At 42.3% G+C, this 17,772-nt stretch overlaps 3 protein-coding genes across 4 annotated transcripts; 2 read left to right on the plus strand and 1 right to left on the minus strand.

Moving 5' to 3' along the window:
• Window positions 1-413: 413 nt before the first annotated feature.
• zbtb8a (zinc finger and BTB domain containing 8A) lies at window positions 414-4,497 on the plus strand. The gene is made up of 4 exons (XM_046309061.1): window positions 414-633; window positions 2,350-3,209; window positions 3,307-3,476; window positions 3,587-4,497. The coding sequence occupies exons 1-4, from the start codon at window positions 569-571 to the stop codon at window positions 3,905-3,907; spliced, it is 1,416 nt and encodes a 471-aa protein (XP_046165017.1). The 5' UTR covers window positions 414-568; the 3' UTR covers window positions 3,908-4,497.
• A 765-nt stretch (window positions 4,498-5,262) lies between these two features.
• On the plus strand, window positions 5,263-9,416 carry hmgcl (3-hydroxy-3-methylglutaryl-CoA lyase). 2 transcript variants are annotated; one of them, XR_006832821.1, is made up of 10 exons: window positions 5,263-5,414; window positions 5,816-5,905; window positions 6,137-6,244; window positions 6,445-6,540; window positions 6,963-7,111; window positions 7,241-7,304; window positions 7,473-7,661; window positions 7,771-7,896; window positions 8,158-8,334; window positions 9,274-9,416. XR_006832821.1 is itself a non-coding variant. In XM_046308519.1 (9 exons), exons 1-9 carry the CDS (start codon window positions 5,316-5,318, stop codon window positions 8,257-8,259), a joined length of 1,023 nt encoding a protein of 340 aa, XP_046164475.1. In that variant the 5' UTR covers window positions 5,263-5,315; the 3' UTR covers window positions 8,260-9,212. The 2 variants fall into 2 exon arrangements, 1 of the variants encoding a protein (XP_046164475.1); XM_046308519.1 differs by lacking the exon at window positions 9,274-9,416 and having other exon boundaries at window positions 8,158-9,212.
• A 3,704-nt stretch (window positions 9,417-13,120) lies between these two features.
• gjb3 (gap junction protein beta 3) lies at window positions 13,121-17,566 on the minus strand. Its single transcript, XM_046308890.1, has 2 exons — window positions 17,311-17,566; window positions 13,121-15,375 (listed from the first exon to the last, which is right to left on the minus strand). The coding sequence occupies exon 2, from the start codon at window positions 15,294-15,296 to the stop codon at window positions 14,460-14,462; it is 837 nt and encodes a 278-aa protein (XP_046164846.1). The 5' UTR covers window positions 15,297-15,375; window positions 17,311-17,566; the 3' UTR covers window positions 13,121-14,459.
• Window positions 17,567-17,772: the final 206 nt, after the last annotated feature.

Below are 17,772 nucleotides of genomic sequence, written 5' to 3' on the forward strand. Positions count from 1 at the left end.
TGTTCAGGGGCAGAACAACAGATTTGTATCTTGTCAGCTCAGGGATTTGGACTTGCAACCTTCCGGCTACTAGTCCAACGCTCTAACCACTAGGCTACCCTGCCGCCCGGTAATAAAGGCCAAGTTCACTCATTTTGTTGAACAATATTTATTTATGTTATTTTTATTGATTATTTGTTTTAAATTTGGATTTATCAGGGGGCGCTGCAGCACCCTCAGCACCATACTTCCTGTGGCTATGGGATAGGCTATGTTTTTAAAACAAATAATCTGTTCAAATTGTGTTTTAAACAAAAATTAGGAGGATCAGGTATTTTAGGAATGTTACTATTTCAATACTTTCCCATTTCAAGGCCGAAAAGGGCGAGTATAGTCTCTAAAAGGGGCACTTGTACTTTAAGTGGCTCCTTGGCCCTCGGGCGCTCAGTTAAACACCCACGTCAGCACTGCCGTTTTTTCTCGGTCTATAAACGGGTTTCGGTCTTTAGGGCTGAGCAGGAAGTGGAGCGAATGTGTACCCCGAACCAGTAAAAGAAGGAGTAAAATTGCCAACTAAAAATAACAAAAAATGGCAATGGTGACAGAGATGGGGGCGAATTTGGCATATCGGGCAACGGGCGAACCAAATCACCTGTGAGTATCGATACCTTTGTCGTGGGTAGAGCATTGGCAGAAACAGAGAGCGCGGGTAAGCAGTCTAGCCTATAGGGCGTAAGCGGGTCCTGCGGACATCGCTCGCCTGAGGAAAATGCACTAGGTTCCGCAGCACGGAAATTCTCTTCGCTGCTCATAGCCTACTGAGCTCTGGAGTTTGGGCATGAAAGGGGTGATCAATGGAACCAAAATCGGGTGTGAAGGTGATGCGGTCCGTTGGCACCTGGGATATAACTATGATTCGTATTTGTTTGTGGATGATCGATTGAAGTCTACCATAATATCTCTGTTTTACTGTAATTCCATTGTGCGGGAGCTGTAAGTGGGCGTCTCTCCTGCGCTCCCGCACAGGCACTGAAGCTACCCGATTTTATTTCGATGCGCTGTAGTAGCCTATTATTGTTCACAGTAATTTTAAGATATGGATGCGTAAATGCTTTTGAATTAAATGGTATATTGATGTATATATATTGGAGGGAATTAGTTCGTTGTTTTGATTTCTAGGGTATCCACTCCAACCGGGCGTTAAGTGGGCGCAGTGCTGCATGCAGCTCTTCGTGTATTCCATATACTTATTACGAAATGCTGATTTAAAAAAAAACGTTATCAGCTAATTATATATAAGTAATTAAGGATAAATACATGGCTAAACGAGAACATTTTGACATGGTTTTAAACAACCAAAACCTACAATAAATCCACAAAGCAAATATACCCTCTGTGTATGAGAGCAGCACACATTCATAATGTCTCATTACTGTAATTTTCTATTTGTGAAGAGTTTTTCTGGTGAGGGTTTATATTCTCCTGTGGGATGATTGTAGGGTTTCGTTACCCGATGGTGTCAGTGAGTCGGGTGTAGCCCCTCAGATAATAAACCGCTTGATTGACGGCTGAGGCAACCACTCACGGTGCAGGTTGGCGACTAGTAGGCTGACTCTCTGAAGAGTTGGATCAATGGCGTATATAAACCCTGGATTGTATATTTATGTATTGGCCATTGAGAGGCTTTGAAGCCACGAGTCGGCCATATTGGTACTCCCTAGTAGGCCTAGTCCTCCATAGGAATGAATGGAATACTGCAGTATTTTAATTAAATGTTTCAAAGACTTAAATACATGTACTTTTGTCCATCTTGTTTTGCTGTGGTGGGGACAGTAACATTAGTAATCTAAAAAAATATAATACTTAAAGGAATTTCTTAAAATATCGTTTACAGTTATTTTATTTGTATGTTTAGCTCACATAATATAGTTTAAAAGTATGGATTAAAATGAATGTTACTTTATTAATGTCTACATTCATTTTTGCATTTACTATAACTTTCAAATATTTTTTACAAAGTGGGGGAGTGCCAAGATAGAGGCACAGTGGCTTCAACACAGCACCCCACTAGTCATCTAGTGTGTATATAAATCATTGAGTTGGATTGGCTCCACCTAGAAAACAAAAGGCAGTCAGTGATGGTTACACAAGAGGATGAGAGTTGCAAATGTTGGGGTGTATAATTGTTTTCATAAATAATTAATTGAATTCACTTTTATTTCAGTTTATCCTGGTGGTGTGAATTCATATTTGTATGTTGAATGATTTTACAATCCAGATCATGTGATCAGTCTCAACAATTTTCCTCTTTATTATAATTTTTGTGTGACATTATATTCACCTGTCACATATGTCTGTTGTGTGTTGCAGACAGGCCCAGCGGTGGTACCATACGGACATCACAGCCGATCACCAGAGCTATCTGCTGAAGCAGTTGGATAATCAGAGGCGTCAGGAGCTGTTCTGTGACTGCAACGTTCTGGTGGAGGGCCAGCTTTTCAAGGCCCACCGCAATGTCCTTTTCGGCAGCAGCGGCTACTTCCGTATGCTGCTTTCCCATGGGGCCGATGACAACGCTGAGCCGGTCAGCACCTCCTTCGAGGTCTTTAGCCCCGACACGTTCACCGTCATCCTGGACTTCATCTACTCTGGACAGCTGGACCTCTCCAGCCACAATGTGATCGAGGTGATGTCCGCTGCCAGCTACCTGCAGATGAACAACGTCATCAGCTACTGCAAGGACTTCATCAAGTCCTCCCTGGAGATCAGTGCCAAAGAGGATGATGTCCGCTACCTCAGCTTGTCTGAGAACAGCTATCCTCAGGTGGGTAGGGAGGACAACGCCATAGACCACCAAGCAGCCACCTCCACCAGCCCTCCCTCTGCCCTCTGGACCCACGACAGCTCCAGGCCCCAGTCCTCCAGGTACCTGGTGAAGGAGTTGGACCTGGATGCTGCAGTCCTGAAGCAGGATCTCAGCTCCCCTCAGCCCAGCCAGCAGCACAGCCCTGAGGTGGAGGTGCTGCCGGATGCAGAGGAGCCCCAGTTTGCCCGGCCTCGTGCGGAGCGCAGACGGAAAGGGGCTGGCAAGAGGAAACCCTACTGCATGCGCTCCTCAACAGATGAGGCCCTGGCCATACAAGAGGCCCGGTCACAAACGGCACAGAAGGCAGACGAACTGTATGCCACTCTACCTACCATTGTGGGTGTTGTGGGACTCTTTAACAAAGGTGAGCGCGGTGATATTATTATTATTGACCCTTACTAATGATTAGGTTCTTAGGGTTAAAACAGGTTCTAATTAATGTTCACCAAATCTCACTTTAGACCCTAACCCCTCCATGCGCTTCAAGTGCCCGTTCTGCACTCACACGGTCAAGAGGAAGGCAGACCTGAAGAGGCACCTGCGCTGTCACACGGGCGAGCGGCCGTATCCCTGCCAGGCCTGCAACAAACGCTTCACCCGCCTGGAGCACCTTCGCAGCCACTTCGAGACGGTGAGTCATGTAGGGCTAAAACATGGTGGGCAGATTTACAGATGTAGACATTCTATTAGTGTTTTTCCTGTATAATTTCTCAATTTGTTTCCCTGATTGATGCTCTACAGATCCATCAGGCCAGGAAGCTGGTGTGCAGGAAGTGTAAGCGTCAGGTGACAGAGCAAAGTGGGCGAGTAGTGTGTGAGGGCTTGCGGCGCTACCGAATGTGTACTGAGTGCATCCAGGAGACGGGCTGTGAGGATCTGCCTATCGATGGCCTGGAGGGGGCTAGCGAGGAGCCTGCCCTGTTGCTGGGGGTGGATGGGGAGGAGGAGGATGGAGACACACAGAGGAGTTGGCTGGTAACCGATGATGACGACCTGGCAGAAGACTCAGGAGCTGACCTTATCATCCAGGAAGTGGAAGACAGCGATGAGGAGCTTCAGTGAATGTGTGTGTGTGTGTGTTTTTGTGTGCTTGCTTGCTTGGGCACTTTTGTGTATGAGTGTCTGCTATATTTCTCAACGTTTATTGTCAGTGATTATATATAAATAAGCATCCACATTTTTAATGACTATTCATTGGAGAAAGTTATGTTGAATAATAATTGTTTATAACTGTAAATATTAGAATTTGTAATATAATAGACTGCTTTTATTCTGAACAAGACGTTTTCAAGCTTTTATTTTCAGTTTAATATGAAAAGAAAAAGTGTTTGATATTCAATGTACAATGTTACCATTTTGTTTGTCAGCTTTTATCTTTCTTTGCATCAAGGGACATCAAAGGGAAGTCAGAGGTGTTTATATATGTTTGCCAATGCCTTTCATGTTAAGTCAACTACAGTGGACAGTGTTTGCACGTTTTTGTGTAGAGAATGTTTTACTCTTTTAATTGTTTACTATTAATTGTTTGTTTTTATTTACAAATGAATTACTACATATTATTTTGACCATGATTATTGTTGATGTATCATTCATGTTTATTTATTATCTTTTATACTTATTTTACACACATAAAATTTATATTTTTATAAGAATTCCAAGTTGACTTTGTTTTATTGATTCATCAGGAAATGTCTTTCAATTTGAGTTTGATTATCTATGGTGGGGTCTAGGGACATATTGCGGCTGTTCTTTGCTCACAAATGTTTTATAATGTTGTAAACCATTTGAACCAAAGTCAACATAAAGGTTACGAGATAGAATAAAACATTAATGTTAAAGACACTACAGTCACTCCCGTTCATGATGTAACTTCGCTTTCCAATATCCTTTTCAAAACAATTTGAGGTGTTTCAAGTCACCTTTACACCTGGTGCAAATGTAGGCTATATCTGGGCTGGTCAGTAGGTGGCAGTAATGTACTACTTTTTTTGTGGAGTAGAGGACCAGCAGAAGAAATTGTTGTATGCTGATACAGTGAAGAAAGTACAGTAGGGTGGGTCAAAAGGTGAGGAATCCTGAGAGTATACAAGATTTTACTTCAGAAGAGCTACAGGGTGTGTTGAGTGGTGGTGTCCCGTCCTCCCAGGCCATTGGCATAGTGCAGGCGCAGATAGGGTCAAAGTAGTGGAATGGGGTAGTGAGTTAACTGCAGAGAATAACCTGGGTGTATGAGACATTACTGACTTAATGGGGTGGTGATTAGAATTTTTAGGAAATAGTGGTATATAGGTGTAGGGTTAGTTGGTTTTCCTAAGAACAGGAATAATGAAGATAATTTAACGTAGGTAGGCCGGGGCTGGCCTCACACTTCAGTACAGTAGGTGGCGGTGTATGCACCTTAAAGTTGGATGCTATCTGCCAACCCAATCCCAAAGAAGAAATTTTACGTCACTGCTAAGGCTGGACAAACATGGCGGCTGTCATGAGATTTGTCAACAGAAGCACCTTTGGTTCTAGAATGGGTCATCAATGTTTATCCTTCAGTTGTTCAGCAGCAGTGGCGAAATCAGTAAGTCCGTGTGTTTTCTTTCTTCAACGTCTCTCTAGTGCAGAGGCTTGTTTTTTTAAATCCATTTTTTATTTGATAAACACAAGAGCCTGTTATTACCCTAATTTAGCTAGCTAAGATTACTACAGTACTAGCTAACTGTTGGTTAAAATTAATGCTAAAACCGCTTTTAAAATGTGTGTGAAATACTCTATTTTGTTATAACGAGCAATGTCATAGCCATAATGTGGTGTGTGTGTGTGTGTTTACTTGTAGTTGTAGTGGGTTCAATCCCCGGGACCACCCATACGTAGAATGTATGCACACATGACTGTAAGTCGCTTTGGATAAAAGCGTCTCCTAAATGGCATATATTATTATTATTATTATTACTGTCTCACACTTACCTCTGTTGTTGACAGGTTCAGGTTGGTGCATCTGCAGGGAAGGCTCTCCCACAGAGGGTAAAGATAGTGGAGGTTGGACCCAGAGATGGTCTTCAGAATGAAAAGGTGTAGTAGTATTCCACATTATTAGGATTTTATGCTTTTTTTGCTGAGTCCACTGGTGAATTACATATATTTTTGTGGTGCATTGAATAGAGCAGGTGTGGCTGGGTGGGCGTCGCTCAAACTCATGAGGAACCAGGAAGTATTTTTACAGTTCTGGGGAACTGTGTCAAAAGTCACCAGTTGCAGATGTCATTGTCATAACTCATGTCTCTCTCCTGCTGTCCCTGTTATACTCTTGTCCCTACTGAAGTTAAGATTCACCTGATTGACATGCTCTCAGAGGCAGGCCTTCCTGTCATTGAAGCCACAAGCTTTGTGTCTCCAGAATGGGTCCCACAGGTGAGCTTACTAGAGTGTTTTGTTTACTCAACAACATGTCCTTTCACATTGTATATTCCAGATCATCACTGAATATCGGTGTCCATGCGACGACCATAGTTTGCTTTACAGATGTGTATTATGGATACTGTATTCATTCAACTATGAAAATAGTTGCAATTGCATCATTTGTGATGTGTCCTGTCCCTCCTGATTGACAGATGGCCGACCAGGTAGAGGTGATGAAGGGGATCAACAGACGGCCTGGTGTGTCCTATCCCGTACTGACCCCCAACCTCAAGGGCTTCCAGGCAGCTGTACATACCTCTGATTGGCTCCATGCACCTGTTACTGTGCTTACTGTGTCACCTCAACATCAAATAGACACATAACAGAAACACAGAGATGTTTGAGTAACTCATGTAACTCAGTAACTTATGTAACTCAGTAACTTAATAATTCCATCAAAGCTAATTATTAAACCTTTGTAAGCACTGTGGTATTTGTAGACTGTAGGTATTGTAGGGTGGCAGCGTAGCCTAGTGGTTAGAGCGTTGGACTAGTAACCGGAAAGTTGCGAGTTCAAACCCCCGACATCTGCCCCTGAACAGGCAGTTAACCCACTGTTCCCAGGCCGTCATTGAAAATAAGAATATGTTCTTAACTGACTTGCCTGGTTAAATAAAGGTAAAATAAAAAAATAAAAATTGAGCAAGTATGTTGCTGGTTATTTTCTCAGGTGAAGGCAGGAGCAGCAGAGGTGGCCATATTTGGCGCTGCTTCTGAGCTGTTTAGTAAGAAGAACATCAACTGCTCTGTGGATGAGAGCCTGCAGCGCTTTGAGGAGGTCACCAAAGCAGCCAAAGAGGCCGGTGTGCGAGTCAGAGGGTAAGATTGACAGACAGACATAGGGAGAGGCAGAGGAAGAAAATGGGAGCGGTCGTGATTTTCAATGGGAAAGTCCAGGGCATCAGTCTCACCAGGCATCAGTCTCACCTCCTTGCTCTGTTCCCTCAGGTATGTGTCATGTGTGCTGGGATGCCCATATGAGGGCCAGGTGTCACCAGACAAAGTGGCTCAGGTGAGTTCCTCTGACTCAGACCAAGCCCAGCATTCTATTACTTGGCACTGAGAACTGTCTCTTCATCTTCCCATATAAATGTAATTATACTCCAAATAGATTTTATTAACAGTGTCATAGAGGTTTAAACCTGCTTGAAGATTTCACCTGTTGCTTTCTCTAATGCAGGTAGCCAAGCGTCTGTATTCCATGGGTTGCTATGAGATCTCTCTGGGCGACACCATAGGTGTGGGTACACCGGGCGGCATGGCTGAGTTGCTGGAGGCAGTGAGCAGGGAGGTGCCTGTTGACGCCTTGGCAGTCCACTGCCATGACACCTATGGTCAGGCTCTGGCCAACATCCTCATCGCCCTGCAGGTACTGCACAGTAAGACCTGAAACTGAGTGCAATATAGAGGACTCCTCTGATTTGGTGTATAAAAGGTACTGCAATACTTTTGGCATGAAGATGTTGTTTGATTTGCAGATGGGCATCAGTGTTGTGGACTCATCTGTGGCTGGCCTGGGTGGGTGTCCATATGCACAAGGGGCTTCTGGGAATGTGGCCACAGAGGATGTGGTGTACATGCTGCATGGACTCGGCATTCAGACGGTGAGAATTCACCTCTTCCTACTCTTTCTTTATCAGTCTCCCTCTTTCACTTCCTCCCTCGGTCCAATAGTCTGGCAATCTGTTACGAGAAAATGTTCTACTTCCTGTGTATTGAAAAATGAATTGTCTTCAGTGTTTACTTTTAACACAACACGTTTGACCTGGAGGAGTCCCAGTTCCCTTTTTAAACTGGTCAGTACACATGTAAAGTTCCCTGTTTCAGTGTGTGACTCTGTTGTCCTCCTTCTCCCTCTGTCTCAGGGAGTGGACCTGCCCAAGCTGATGGATGCTGGAGCGTTCATCTGTCGTTCACTGAACAGAAAGACTAGCTCTAAAGTGGCCCAGGCAACCTGCAAACTCTGAACCTGGCTCCACGAAGGCCTATAAGAGGGATGTCACAAATGTTACCTACAGACATGGCCAGAAGGCATTACCAAGGCAAGGCACACACACACCTATGCCACTTAGATGTAAAATACTTTGATTTAGCTGTAGGTAAAAGCGGTTGTAAGAACTGTGTGTGTTCTGTTATTTGATATAAGTCAAGTACCTTTCTTATAAATGAAAACATCCAAATAGTTGGAAAGCCTTGCTCAAGTGGGGCCTTCTCATTCTTCTCATGTCCTCCATACACCTGGTGCCTTCTCATTCTTCTCATGTCCTCCATACACCTGGTGCCTTGTCCTCTCCCTCTGTGTGCTCATTGCAAATGCACAAACGGTTTATTCAGAGTAAATTATGCTGTTGAATATGTATCTCATACCAAACTTGAATCAACAGAAAGTTAAATGAAGGTATTATTGACAGTTATTGTTGTATGGACCATTTGGGTGTACAAACAGCCTTGTCCTTATTTGTCAATCTTCATGTTCAACCAGCTGTTGGAACTGTGGCTAAGGGATGAGTAATGCCAGTATATTGCAGTAGGTATAAAAAACAGACCTTGATGTTTGCAGAGTGGAATAGAAAACAGATCTATTGATGAGAATCAACAAATTGATTTATATTATGGGACAGGGAGTCACAGGATTTAGCCATTGTTTTGTCATGTTTGTTATTGTCATCTTCCAAATCTTCCGACTATCCTTACTTGAAAACCACTTGGGATTTGCAAACCTACCATATTAGGGCAGTAAAGTCCGTCATTCCAGCAGTTGGAATAGAATTTGAATGTTTTCGTCTGTTTAATTATTGGTTTTGGTGTGTCTCATTTGTGAATGTAAATATTTATTGTAAAAGGTTGCACTTCTGAAATGACAACTTTGTCATAAATCTAAGGAAGCTAAATTCTTTGCTGTATTTAAATAAATAAAAATACTCTTTAATGAATGTGTTATGTATATTTAATTGAACAAATGGCATTGTGCATTTTCACAGCCAGTGTCTGTGACACAGCTACGGAAGTGTAGCCGAAATATGACATGATGAAGCATGACACTGCCTACCCAACCAGGACATAGAGATGAATCACCTAGAGTTCTGGTGAGTTTATAACACTAGACTAGTTGAGGAATCCACATTGCTTGCGGCAGGTAGCCTAGTGGTTAGAGCGTTGGGCCAGTAACCCAAAAGGTTGCAAGATCGAATCCCTGAGCTGATGAGGTAAAAAGCTGCCGTTCTGCCCCTGAACAACCCACTGTTCCTAGGCTGTCATTGTAAATAAGAATTTGTTCTTAACTGACTTGCCTAGTTAAATAAAGGTTTAAAAATACAGTGGGGCAAAAAAGTATTTAGTCAGCCACCAATTGTGCAAGTTTTCCCACTTAAAAATATGAGAGAGGCCTGTAATTGTCATCAACCATGACAGACAATATGAGAGTAAAAAATCCAGAAAATCACATTGTAGGATTTTTTATGAATTTATTTGCAAATTATGGTGGAAAATAAGTATTTGGTCAACAAGCAAGATTTCTGGCTCTCACAGACCTGTAACTTCTTCTTTGAGGCTCCTCAGTCCTCTACTCGTTACCTGTATTAATGGCACCTGTTTGAACTTGTTATCAGTATAAAAGACACCTGTCCACAACCTTAAACAGTCACACTCCAAACTCCACTATGGCCAAGACCAAAGAGCTGTCAAAGGACACCAGAAACAAAATTGTAGACCTGCGCCAGGCTGGGAAGACTGATTCTGCAATAGGTAAGTAGCTTGGTTTGAAGAAATCAACTGTGGGAGCAATTATTAGGAAATGGAAGACATACAAGACCACTGATAATCTCCCTCGATCTGGGGCTCCACGCAAGATCTCACCCCGTGGGGTCAAAATGATCACAAGAATGGTGAGCAAAAATCCCAGAACCACACGGAGGGACCTAGTGAATGACCTGCAGAGAGCTGGGACCAAAGTAACAAAGCCTACCATCAGTAACACACTACGCTGGGACTCAAATCCTGCAGTGCCAGACGTGTCCCCCTGCTTAAGCCAGTACATGTCCAGGCCTGTCTGAAGTTTGCTTGAGAGCATTTGGATGATCCAGAAGAAGATTGGGAGAATGTTATATGGAAACCAAAATATAACTTTTTGGTAAAAACTCAACTCGTCGTGTTTGGAGGACAAAGAATGCGGAGTTGCATCCAAAGAACACCATACCTACTGTGAAGCATGGGGGTGGAAACATAATGCTTTGGGGCTTTTTTTCTGCAAATGGACCAGGACGACTGATCCATGTAAAGGAAATAATGAATGGGCCATGTATCGTGAGATTTTGAGTGAAAACCTCCTTCCATCAGCAAGGGCATTGAAGATGAAACGTGGCTGGGTCTTTCAGCATGACAATGATCCCAAACACACCGCCCAGGCAATGAAAGAGTGGCTTCGTAAGAAGCATTTCAAGGTCCTGGAGTGGCCTCGCCAGTCTCCAGATTTCAACCCCATAGAAAATCTTTGGAGGGAGTTGAAAGTCCGTGTTGCCCAGCAACAGCCCCAAAACATCACTGCTCTAGAGGAGATCTGCATGGAGGAATGGGCCAAAATACCAGCGACAGTGTGTGAAAACCTTGTGAAGACTTTCAGAAAACGTTTGACCTCTGTCATTGCCAACAAAGGATATATAACAAAGTATTGAGATAAACTTTTGTTATTGACCAAATACTTATTTTCCACCATAATTTGCAAATGAATTAATAAAAAATCCAACAATGTGATTTTCTGGATTTCTTTTCTCATTTTGTCTGTCATAGTTGAAGTGTACCTATGATGAAAATTACAGGCCTCTCTCATCTTTTTAAGTGGGAGAACTTGCACAATTGGTGGCTGACTAAATACTTTTTTGCCCCACTGTATATAATAATTCATTCATGGCACTCCAAAACCAATCAAAGGCAGTATCATTGAGATACTTGTAAACCATAGGACGTACTGTACAGGAATAGAATCGGAGTCTTCTATGGACTAAGGGCTGGATTTAATCTGTATCGCTGAAGTTCAGTGTTACAGTGTGATAAATGTAAAGGCAATGTTCCCATGTTAGCGGAGACTGCATTCACGGGTAAACGCTGCATATGTCTGCTCAGTCGAAAATTTAGGTCACGCACTATGTAACGCTTAAGCGATACTGATTGAATGGAACCCTAACTGTCATCTCAGTGGTGTGAGGTAATGGCTGAGTCATGTTCTGAGAGGTTGGGATTTTGCACTTAATGATACAGAACAAACAGGCAGTGTTTGTCTTCCACACCTAGTAGAAGCGACAGAGAACCTGACGGAGAAGCTGGACCTGCTATACTGAGATTCCTTTAGCTTGCTTACACTTCAGAGTCCTAGAGAAACATTCAAATAAAATGTTGTCCTTACCTGGTTGATACGTATGAGCCAAAAATGACTTGGACATAAACATCAGAGAAATTCTGACTTCTAAATGAAAATTTACCCTAAAGCAATGGTATGCCAAAAACCAAGACTGTGTTGGGAACATCTATTCACTCTCTGTGCATGTGTGTACATTAATGAATGAAACATCCTGTATAAACAGGACTTCATTGCCCTGTGCTGCTGGCTTGGTCCTGTATGTCACATGGGGCTGTTTTAAGGTCCTAATTAGATATGTTCTGATCTAGTCACTCAGGCTAAGCCAGACAGAAATGGGGCCAAATATCGAATATTACTGAATACCGAGTTACCTGAAGAGTAACTTTCCAGATAAAGTGAAACAGGAACAGGAATGAAGTCCACTATTGTAATATGAATGATACCAAAGTAAAATAAATGTTCATATTTTATTTATAAAAAATAATGTACAAAACAGAAGTTTGAAGCTGATTGTGAAGGTTCTATTCCTGACAATGTGAGGCTATCAGGTGTCCACACCATTGTTCACTGAGAAACACTGTTTTATCCACTTTTCTCTGTAGTCAGATTTTGTGCTCCAGCCTTCCAGAATTTACTTGGATACGTGGACTTGATACATTAAACAGCAGCATTCCTTGTCTCTCATTTGAATCAACATAGGCCTTGGATGAGGAACATTTGTGTACAAACATGTACAAACACAGACAATCTGTTGTGGCATTACAACATAAATATGAGAGGAACCATGCAGATGTAGTCTTGTAATAGAGTAAAACAATTTAAAAAGTGATTAAATGATAGAGGAGCTTCTATTAGAATGCATGCTTTAAATAAAACAAAAATAAATGATTAATTATGTTGGTGCACCATTGCCAAGTAGTGGTAAGCCACTGTCCAGTTTAGACTAATCTTGCACCAACACTGTCAAAGCAAAGATATTTGTTATCATTCTGTTGTCTCATATTGAAGTCATAAAACAGAGAGTAAACAAATGTCTTTGAGGCAAGAAACAACACATTTCAGTAATTAATAAGCAAATCTCTGAAATGCATTTTCTTTCTAGTAGTCTCTGTTTCTAGAGCGCCTTAGCACACCTCCAAAGTATTGGTGATGTGGGTGAATACCTCCGCCAGGTGTGTCTTGAATACATGCTTGTCACTGACAAAATAGTTCCCTATGAGCATTTCACTCTTCGCCCTCCCACCTGTTCCCTCAAATATTTTTGGCACAGAGCAAATTTCATGTCTGCTGAGCACAAACTTGACCGTTGTGAAAATTCTGTGCAACTTCCAGCACGCGTTTAATGTGAACGCTGAGGCTGTACCCACTTTAAGTTACAGGTTCAGACGGTGGTCAAGAAGGCTACTGTGGCTATTTGATCATAATGTAGACCTACCAGAGTGGCCTACCATCAAAAACTATGGAGAAAGTGTGTCTCATAACATTTTAACATTGAAATAGCTGTTCTATCATTCACCCTACAGTAGCAGCCAATGTGTGATGTTCAATCTAGCCCTACATTCCATGAGACTTAAAAGAAAACATGCAGGGCTTGACATTACCTTGTCCTTCAGACAATGAAGTGACTGAAAAGGTTATTGTATTGTTTGATGTAAGAAACCACTTTCCAAAATAACATGCAGTATTATTCCCATAACATTATTTCAGAGAATCAGAAAAATGATGTTACCCTCTGCTGCCTATTGGCCTCTTCGCTTTAGTCAAACCCGTCTCAAAATACAACACTGCCCCTTTAAGAGAACAAAAAAAAGCTCATACTCCATTCGTATTTTCAAAGAAATGTACACGTTTTGTGCTCTTGTATGAAGCAATCACTCCCCCATTGCTGACTACAAATGATTTATAACTGGGCTAATAACACACTAACTAGCAAAGGATATGAACAAAATGTGCACATGTGGCTACAAGCAGCTCTCGCTTTGATAAATAAAAAAGCGCATCTACTCACGACCGCTCATGCTGTAAACATAGTTAAGTTCAAAGCGAATGGCACAGATCCATACATGGCAATGATCAATTTGCATTTATAAACTGGGTGGTTCGAGCTCTGAATGCTGACTAGCTGAAAGCTGTGGTATATCAGACTGTTCTAATTACATTGGTAACCAGTTTATAATAGCAATAAGGAACTTCGGAGGTTTGTGGTATATGGCAAATATATCACGGCTAAGGACTGTGTCCAGGCACTCCGCATTGCGTCGTGCGTAAGAACAGCCCTTCTTATGCACGATGTATATTGGCCATAAACCACACCCCCGCAGGCCTAATTTCTTAAATAGGCCTACTGCAGCTCTGATTGGTTATGCCACACTGGTCTGTGTAGAGTACGGTCTGAGTCATGCGTGTCAATGCAATAGAATCCTACTCCGATGCGTTTTTCCTACAAAAAATGTATTGCATAGAGACAGTAGTTTTGCATGCTAACTCTTGCATAGTTCATTTTGTTTCGCTACGTTGCATTGAAAGGGAAACGTTGATAGTAAAGGGAAATGGGTTGGAATGGTTGGTTATTCAGTCTGGCAGTAAGAGTTTAGTTGTATAAAATGGAATGTGGCTCACGACAGGCTTGTCTAGCCCCAGGGTCATGTACATCAATACAAAGCCTTGCTCCATGGCAGTATAGGGCAGTAAAAGCTAGGGCAGTAGAGACTTTGAGAAAAGTCTGTCTCTTATACAGGCTTGACCAATAAGGTGAGGCCTGGCTCCATAGGCCTTCATGTTTGGTTCAGTCTTGGGATAGAGTGGACATCCACTCTAGGACAGGTTAGGGGCAGAAGCATGCATATGAGCCGGTAAGGTGGCTTGTAGGTGGCCTGGAAACTGGGGATTTAAGGATTGTTTCTCCAGCCGAGACATAGGTAGAGTGCTGCAGTCGCTGCAGGAATTCTCCTTGTTGTACCGTTCATGCAAGGCCAAGGTGCGCTCTCTTCTCTTCATCTTTTGTGCTTTGCGAGCGATGCCCTTGGAGATGAGGTAGATGATCTCACAGACGTTGAGCACGATGCAGAGGGCCGAGGCGCCCACCATGAAGTAGGTGAAGACCTTCTTCTCTGTGGGGTGGCCGATGTAGCAGTCCACCTGATTGGGGCATGGGCTGACCTCACACTTGACCAGCCTGGGCAGGTAGAAGCTGTCATAGATTTTGTGGAGGATGTAGAGGAAGGAGATCTCGATGCCTGTCTTGACGAAGAGGCTGAGCAGGTAGGTCCACCAGAGGCCGCCGTGCTTTTTGCCTGTGTTCTCGTACAGCTTGGCCTTGTTGCCATGCTTGGCATGGTACTTCCGCTCACGTTCATCGCGATACGCCACATGCATCACCACCATCAAGGAGGGGCAGGTGACGAAGATGAGCTGCAGGGCCCACAGGCGGATGTGCGAGATGGGGAAGTAGTGGTCGTAGCAGACGTTAGCACAGCCGGGCTGCTTGGTGTTGCAGTCAAAGTCCTTCTGCTCATCGCCCCACACGCGTTCTGCCGCCACCACGTACACCATTACCCTGAACACAAACACCACAGAGAGCCAGATACGGCCGAACGCAGTGGAGTACTTATTCACCCCACTCAGGAGGGCTTGGAAAGTCTTCCAATCCATGATTGGGGCTGGATGTTGACAGCCCACCTTTTTAGAATGAGCTTTCTTTAGTTTGATTACTATGGATTACTGGAGCAACCTGAGTAGATAAAAGAGACGATGGGGGAGAGAGGCATCAATATATGGTATGGTATGAATTAATTTCACAATCACTTAAAGATTGTTGGGTGTAGGGCTATTACTTTGATGTGCCTTTTATAGAAACCAGAAGTATAATATCTCTTTTTTGAGAAATGAACTTGAATGCACTGGCATTTTGTTTCCCCTTTTCAATAGATTTGTCATTAGTATATTTCCACATATCCCACATGTTGACATGCATATAAAGTGAACTTTGTCAACAATGATCACCTTTTATCCTTGTATTATTTACCTGAGAAGGTTTACACAACCAAAAGGTTTACACACAGGTACAGTGCATTCAGAAAGTATTCAGACCTTTTTAATTTTTCCACATTTTGTTACGTTACAGCATTATTCTAAAATTGATTAAACCATTTCTCCCCCCTCAATCTACACACAATACCCCACAATGACAAAGCAAAAACAGGTTTTTAGAAATGTTTGCACATTTATAAAAAAATAAATAATAATAATATCACATTTAGATAAGTATTCAGACCCTTTACTCAGTACTTTGTTGAAGCACCTCTGACGCAGCTCTGCACACCTGTATTTGGGGAGTTTCTCCCATTCTTCTCTGCAGATCTTCTCAGGTTCTGTCAGGTTGGATGGGGCTATTTTCAGGTCTTTCCAGAGATGTTCGATCGGGTTCAAGACCGGGCTCTGGCTGGCCCACTCAAGGACATTGAGACTTGTCCTGAAGTCACTCCTGCGTTGTCTTGGCTGTGTGCGTAGGGACGTTGTCCTGTTGGAAGGTGAACCTTTGCCCCAGTCCGAGGTCCTGAGCGCTGTAGAGCAGGTTTTCATCAAGGTGATCTCTGTACTTTGCTCCATTCATCTTTCCCTTGATCCTGAATAGTCTCCCAGTCCCTGCCTCTGAAAAACTGCCACCACCATGCTTCACTGTAGGGATGGTGCCAGGTTTCTTCCAGGCATGATGCTTGGCATTCAGGCCAAAGAGTTCAATCTTGGTTTCATCAGACCAGAGAATCTTGTTGCTCATGGTCTGAGAGTCTTTTGGTGACTTTATGTAGAAATGAGTAAAAATAAAGAAAACCCCTGGAATGAGTATGTGTGTCCAAACTTTTGACTGGTACTGTTTGTAAACAGGTATTTATTTGTAATACATTTGCAAACATTTCTAAAAACCTGTTTTGTCATTATGGGTTATTTAATTTAATACATTTTAGAATAAGGCTGTAACGTAACAAAATGTGGAAAAAGTCAAGGTGTCTGAATACTTTCCGAATGCACTGTAAATGTGGCAATTGATCAATTCGAATTTTGGGGGGAGAAATTACAATTGAGCAAGGTGGAAATGCAAATGAAGACATATGCTGCTATAGTAGGTTTTGGTTTAACTTGCTTTACCACACACCGACCTAGCTATAACAGTTGGGATGTCTGTGATATTGGATAAGTATGATTTTCCTAATAAATCAGATGTTTACTGTTTGGCTGTACAGGGAAGGACATCAGTGCCCATCATCTTTTTTCTTTATTCCCGTCATTGTTCATGCCTGCTTAAAAACTTAACATAAAGCCAATGTGAACTGTTCCAACATTATCCCCCCAAAAAGGAATGGATACAGTTCAACGTACAGTCACCATGGTTCTTCGTCAAACTAGGTTTTACTCATAACCTCTTCTATTGCGCATTTTCAGGTGGCTGTATAAACTTTTATGATACGTTGGTACAATGTACGGTAAAACTCCTAATTTTGTCAAACAAAGTCAATTGAATAGGTGACGCATGTCAAAACGTAGGCTACAATTTAACATCAACGCAATAAAACAATACAAATGCCTACACCCCATGCTCAACTCATTCACACACCAAAAGTAAGTAACAGATTACATTTAAAAAATAGATAGCCTACATTCCACTTACTTAACAAATGTTAATCCGTTGTTTGTGCTTTTGTTCATAAATCATTTTTTTCCTGTAGATTTATCTTGGGTTAATTCGTTTTACGCAGAGATTTAGACCGCTCTACAGGTAGAACGTCGTTGTCTTGAGTAATGGGTCGTTGGAGTATGCCTGTGGGTGGGGGAAAAATTATTGTAGCTTTAGGATTTACAGATTTTTTTTGCTGGAATACACAACTCTTCGCTCTTTTATGATCGGTCTGATGCATCCACTAATCACACTAGTTCGATAGATATCTGCCTCCTGACAGTCCAGACTGCACTTTTACAATGACAAAGAAATGGTGAATTTGTCCTTCACATGGCATACTATATGTAAAATACAATAAAAACACATGTGGTTTGACTAATTATTCAACTATCCTGTGTTATTCCCTTACAAACTACAAACACAAAAGCAAATAGACCCATTTTATATAGTTTA

Source organism: Oncorhynchus gorbuscha, linkage group LG17 (assembly GCF_021184085.1).
Source record: "Oncorhynchus gorbuscha isolate QuinsamMale2020 ecotype Even-year linkage group LG17, OgorEven_v1.0, whole genome shotgun sequence".
NCBI lineage: Eukaryota > Metazoa > Chordata > Actinopteri > Salmoniformes > Salmonidae > Oncorhynchus > Oncorhynchus gorbuscha.

Coding starts and splice junctions, on each gene's coding strand:
- zbtb8a (XM_046309061.1), top strand. CDS start 569: ATGGCAATGGTGACAGAGATGGGGGCGAATTTGGCATATCGGGCAACG. Junction 634..2,349: donor ACGGGCGAACCAAATCACCT/GTGAGTATCGAT, acceptor TGTGTGTTGCAG/ACAGGCCCAGCGGTGGTACC. Junction 3,210..3,306: donor TGTGGGACTCTTTAACAAAG/GTGAGCGCGGTG, acceptor ATCTCACTTTAG/ACCCTAACCCCTCCATGCGC.
- hmgcl (XM_046308519.1), top strand. CDS start 5,316: ATGGCGGCTGTCATGAGATTTGTCAACAGAAGCACCTTTGGTTCTAGA. Junction 5,415..5,815: donor CAGCAGCAGTGGCGAAATCA/GTAAGTCCGTGT, acceptor TGTTGTTGACAG/GTTCAGGTTGGTGCATCTGC. Junction 6,541..6,962: donor TCAAGGGCTTCCAGGCAGCT/GTACATACCTCT, acceptor TTATTTTCTCAG/GTGAAGGCAGGAGCAGCAGA.
- gjb3 (XM_046308890.1), bottom strand. CDS start 15,296: ATGGATTGGAAGACTTTCCAAGCCCTCCTGAGTGGGGTGAATAAGTAC.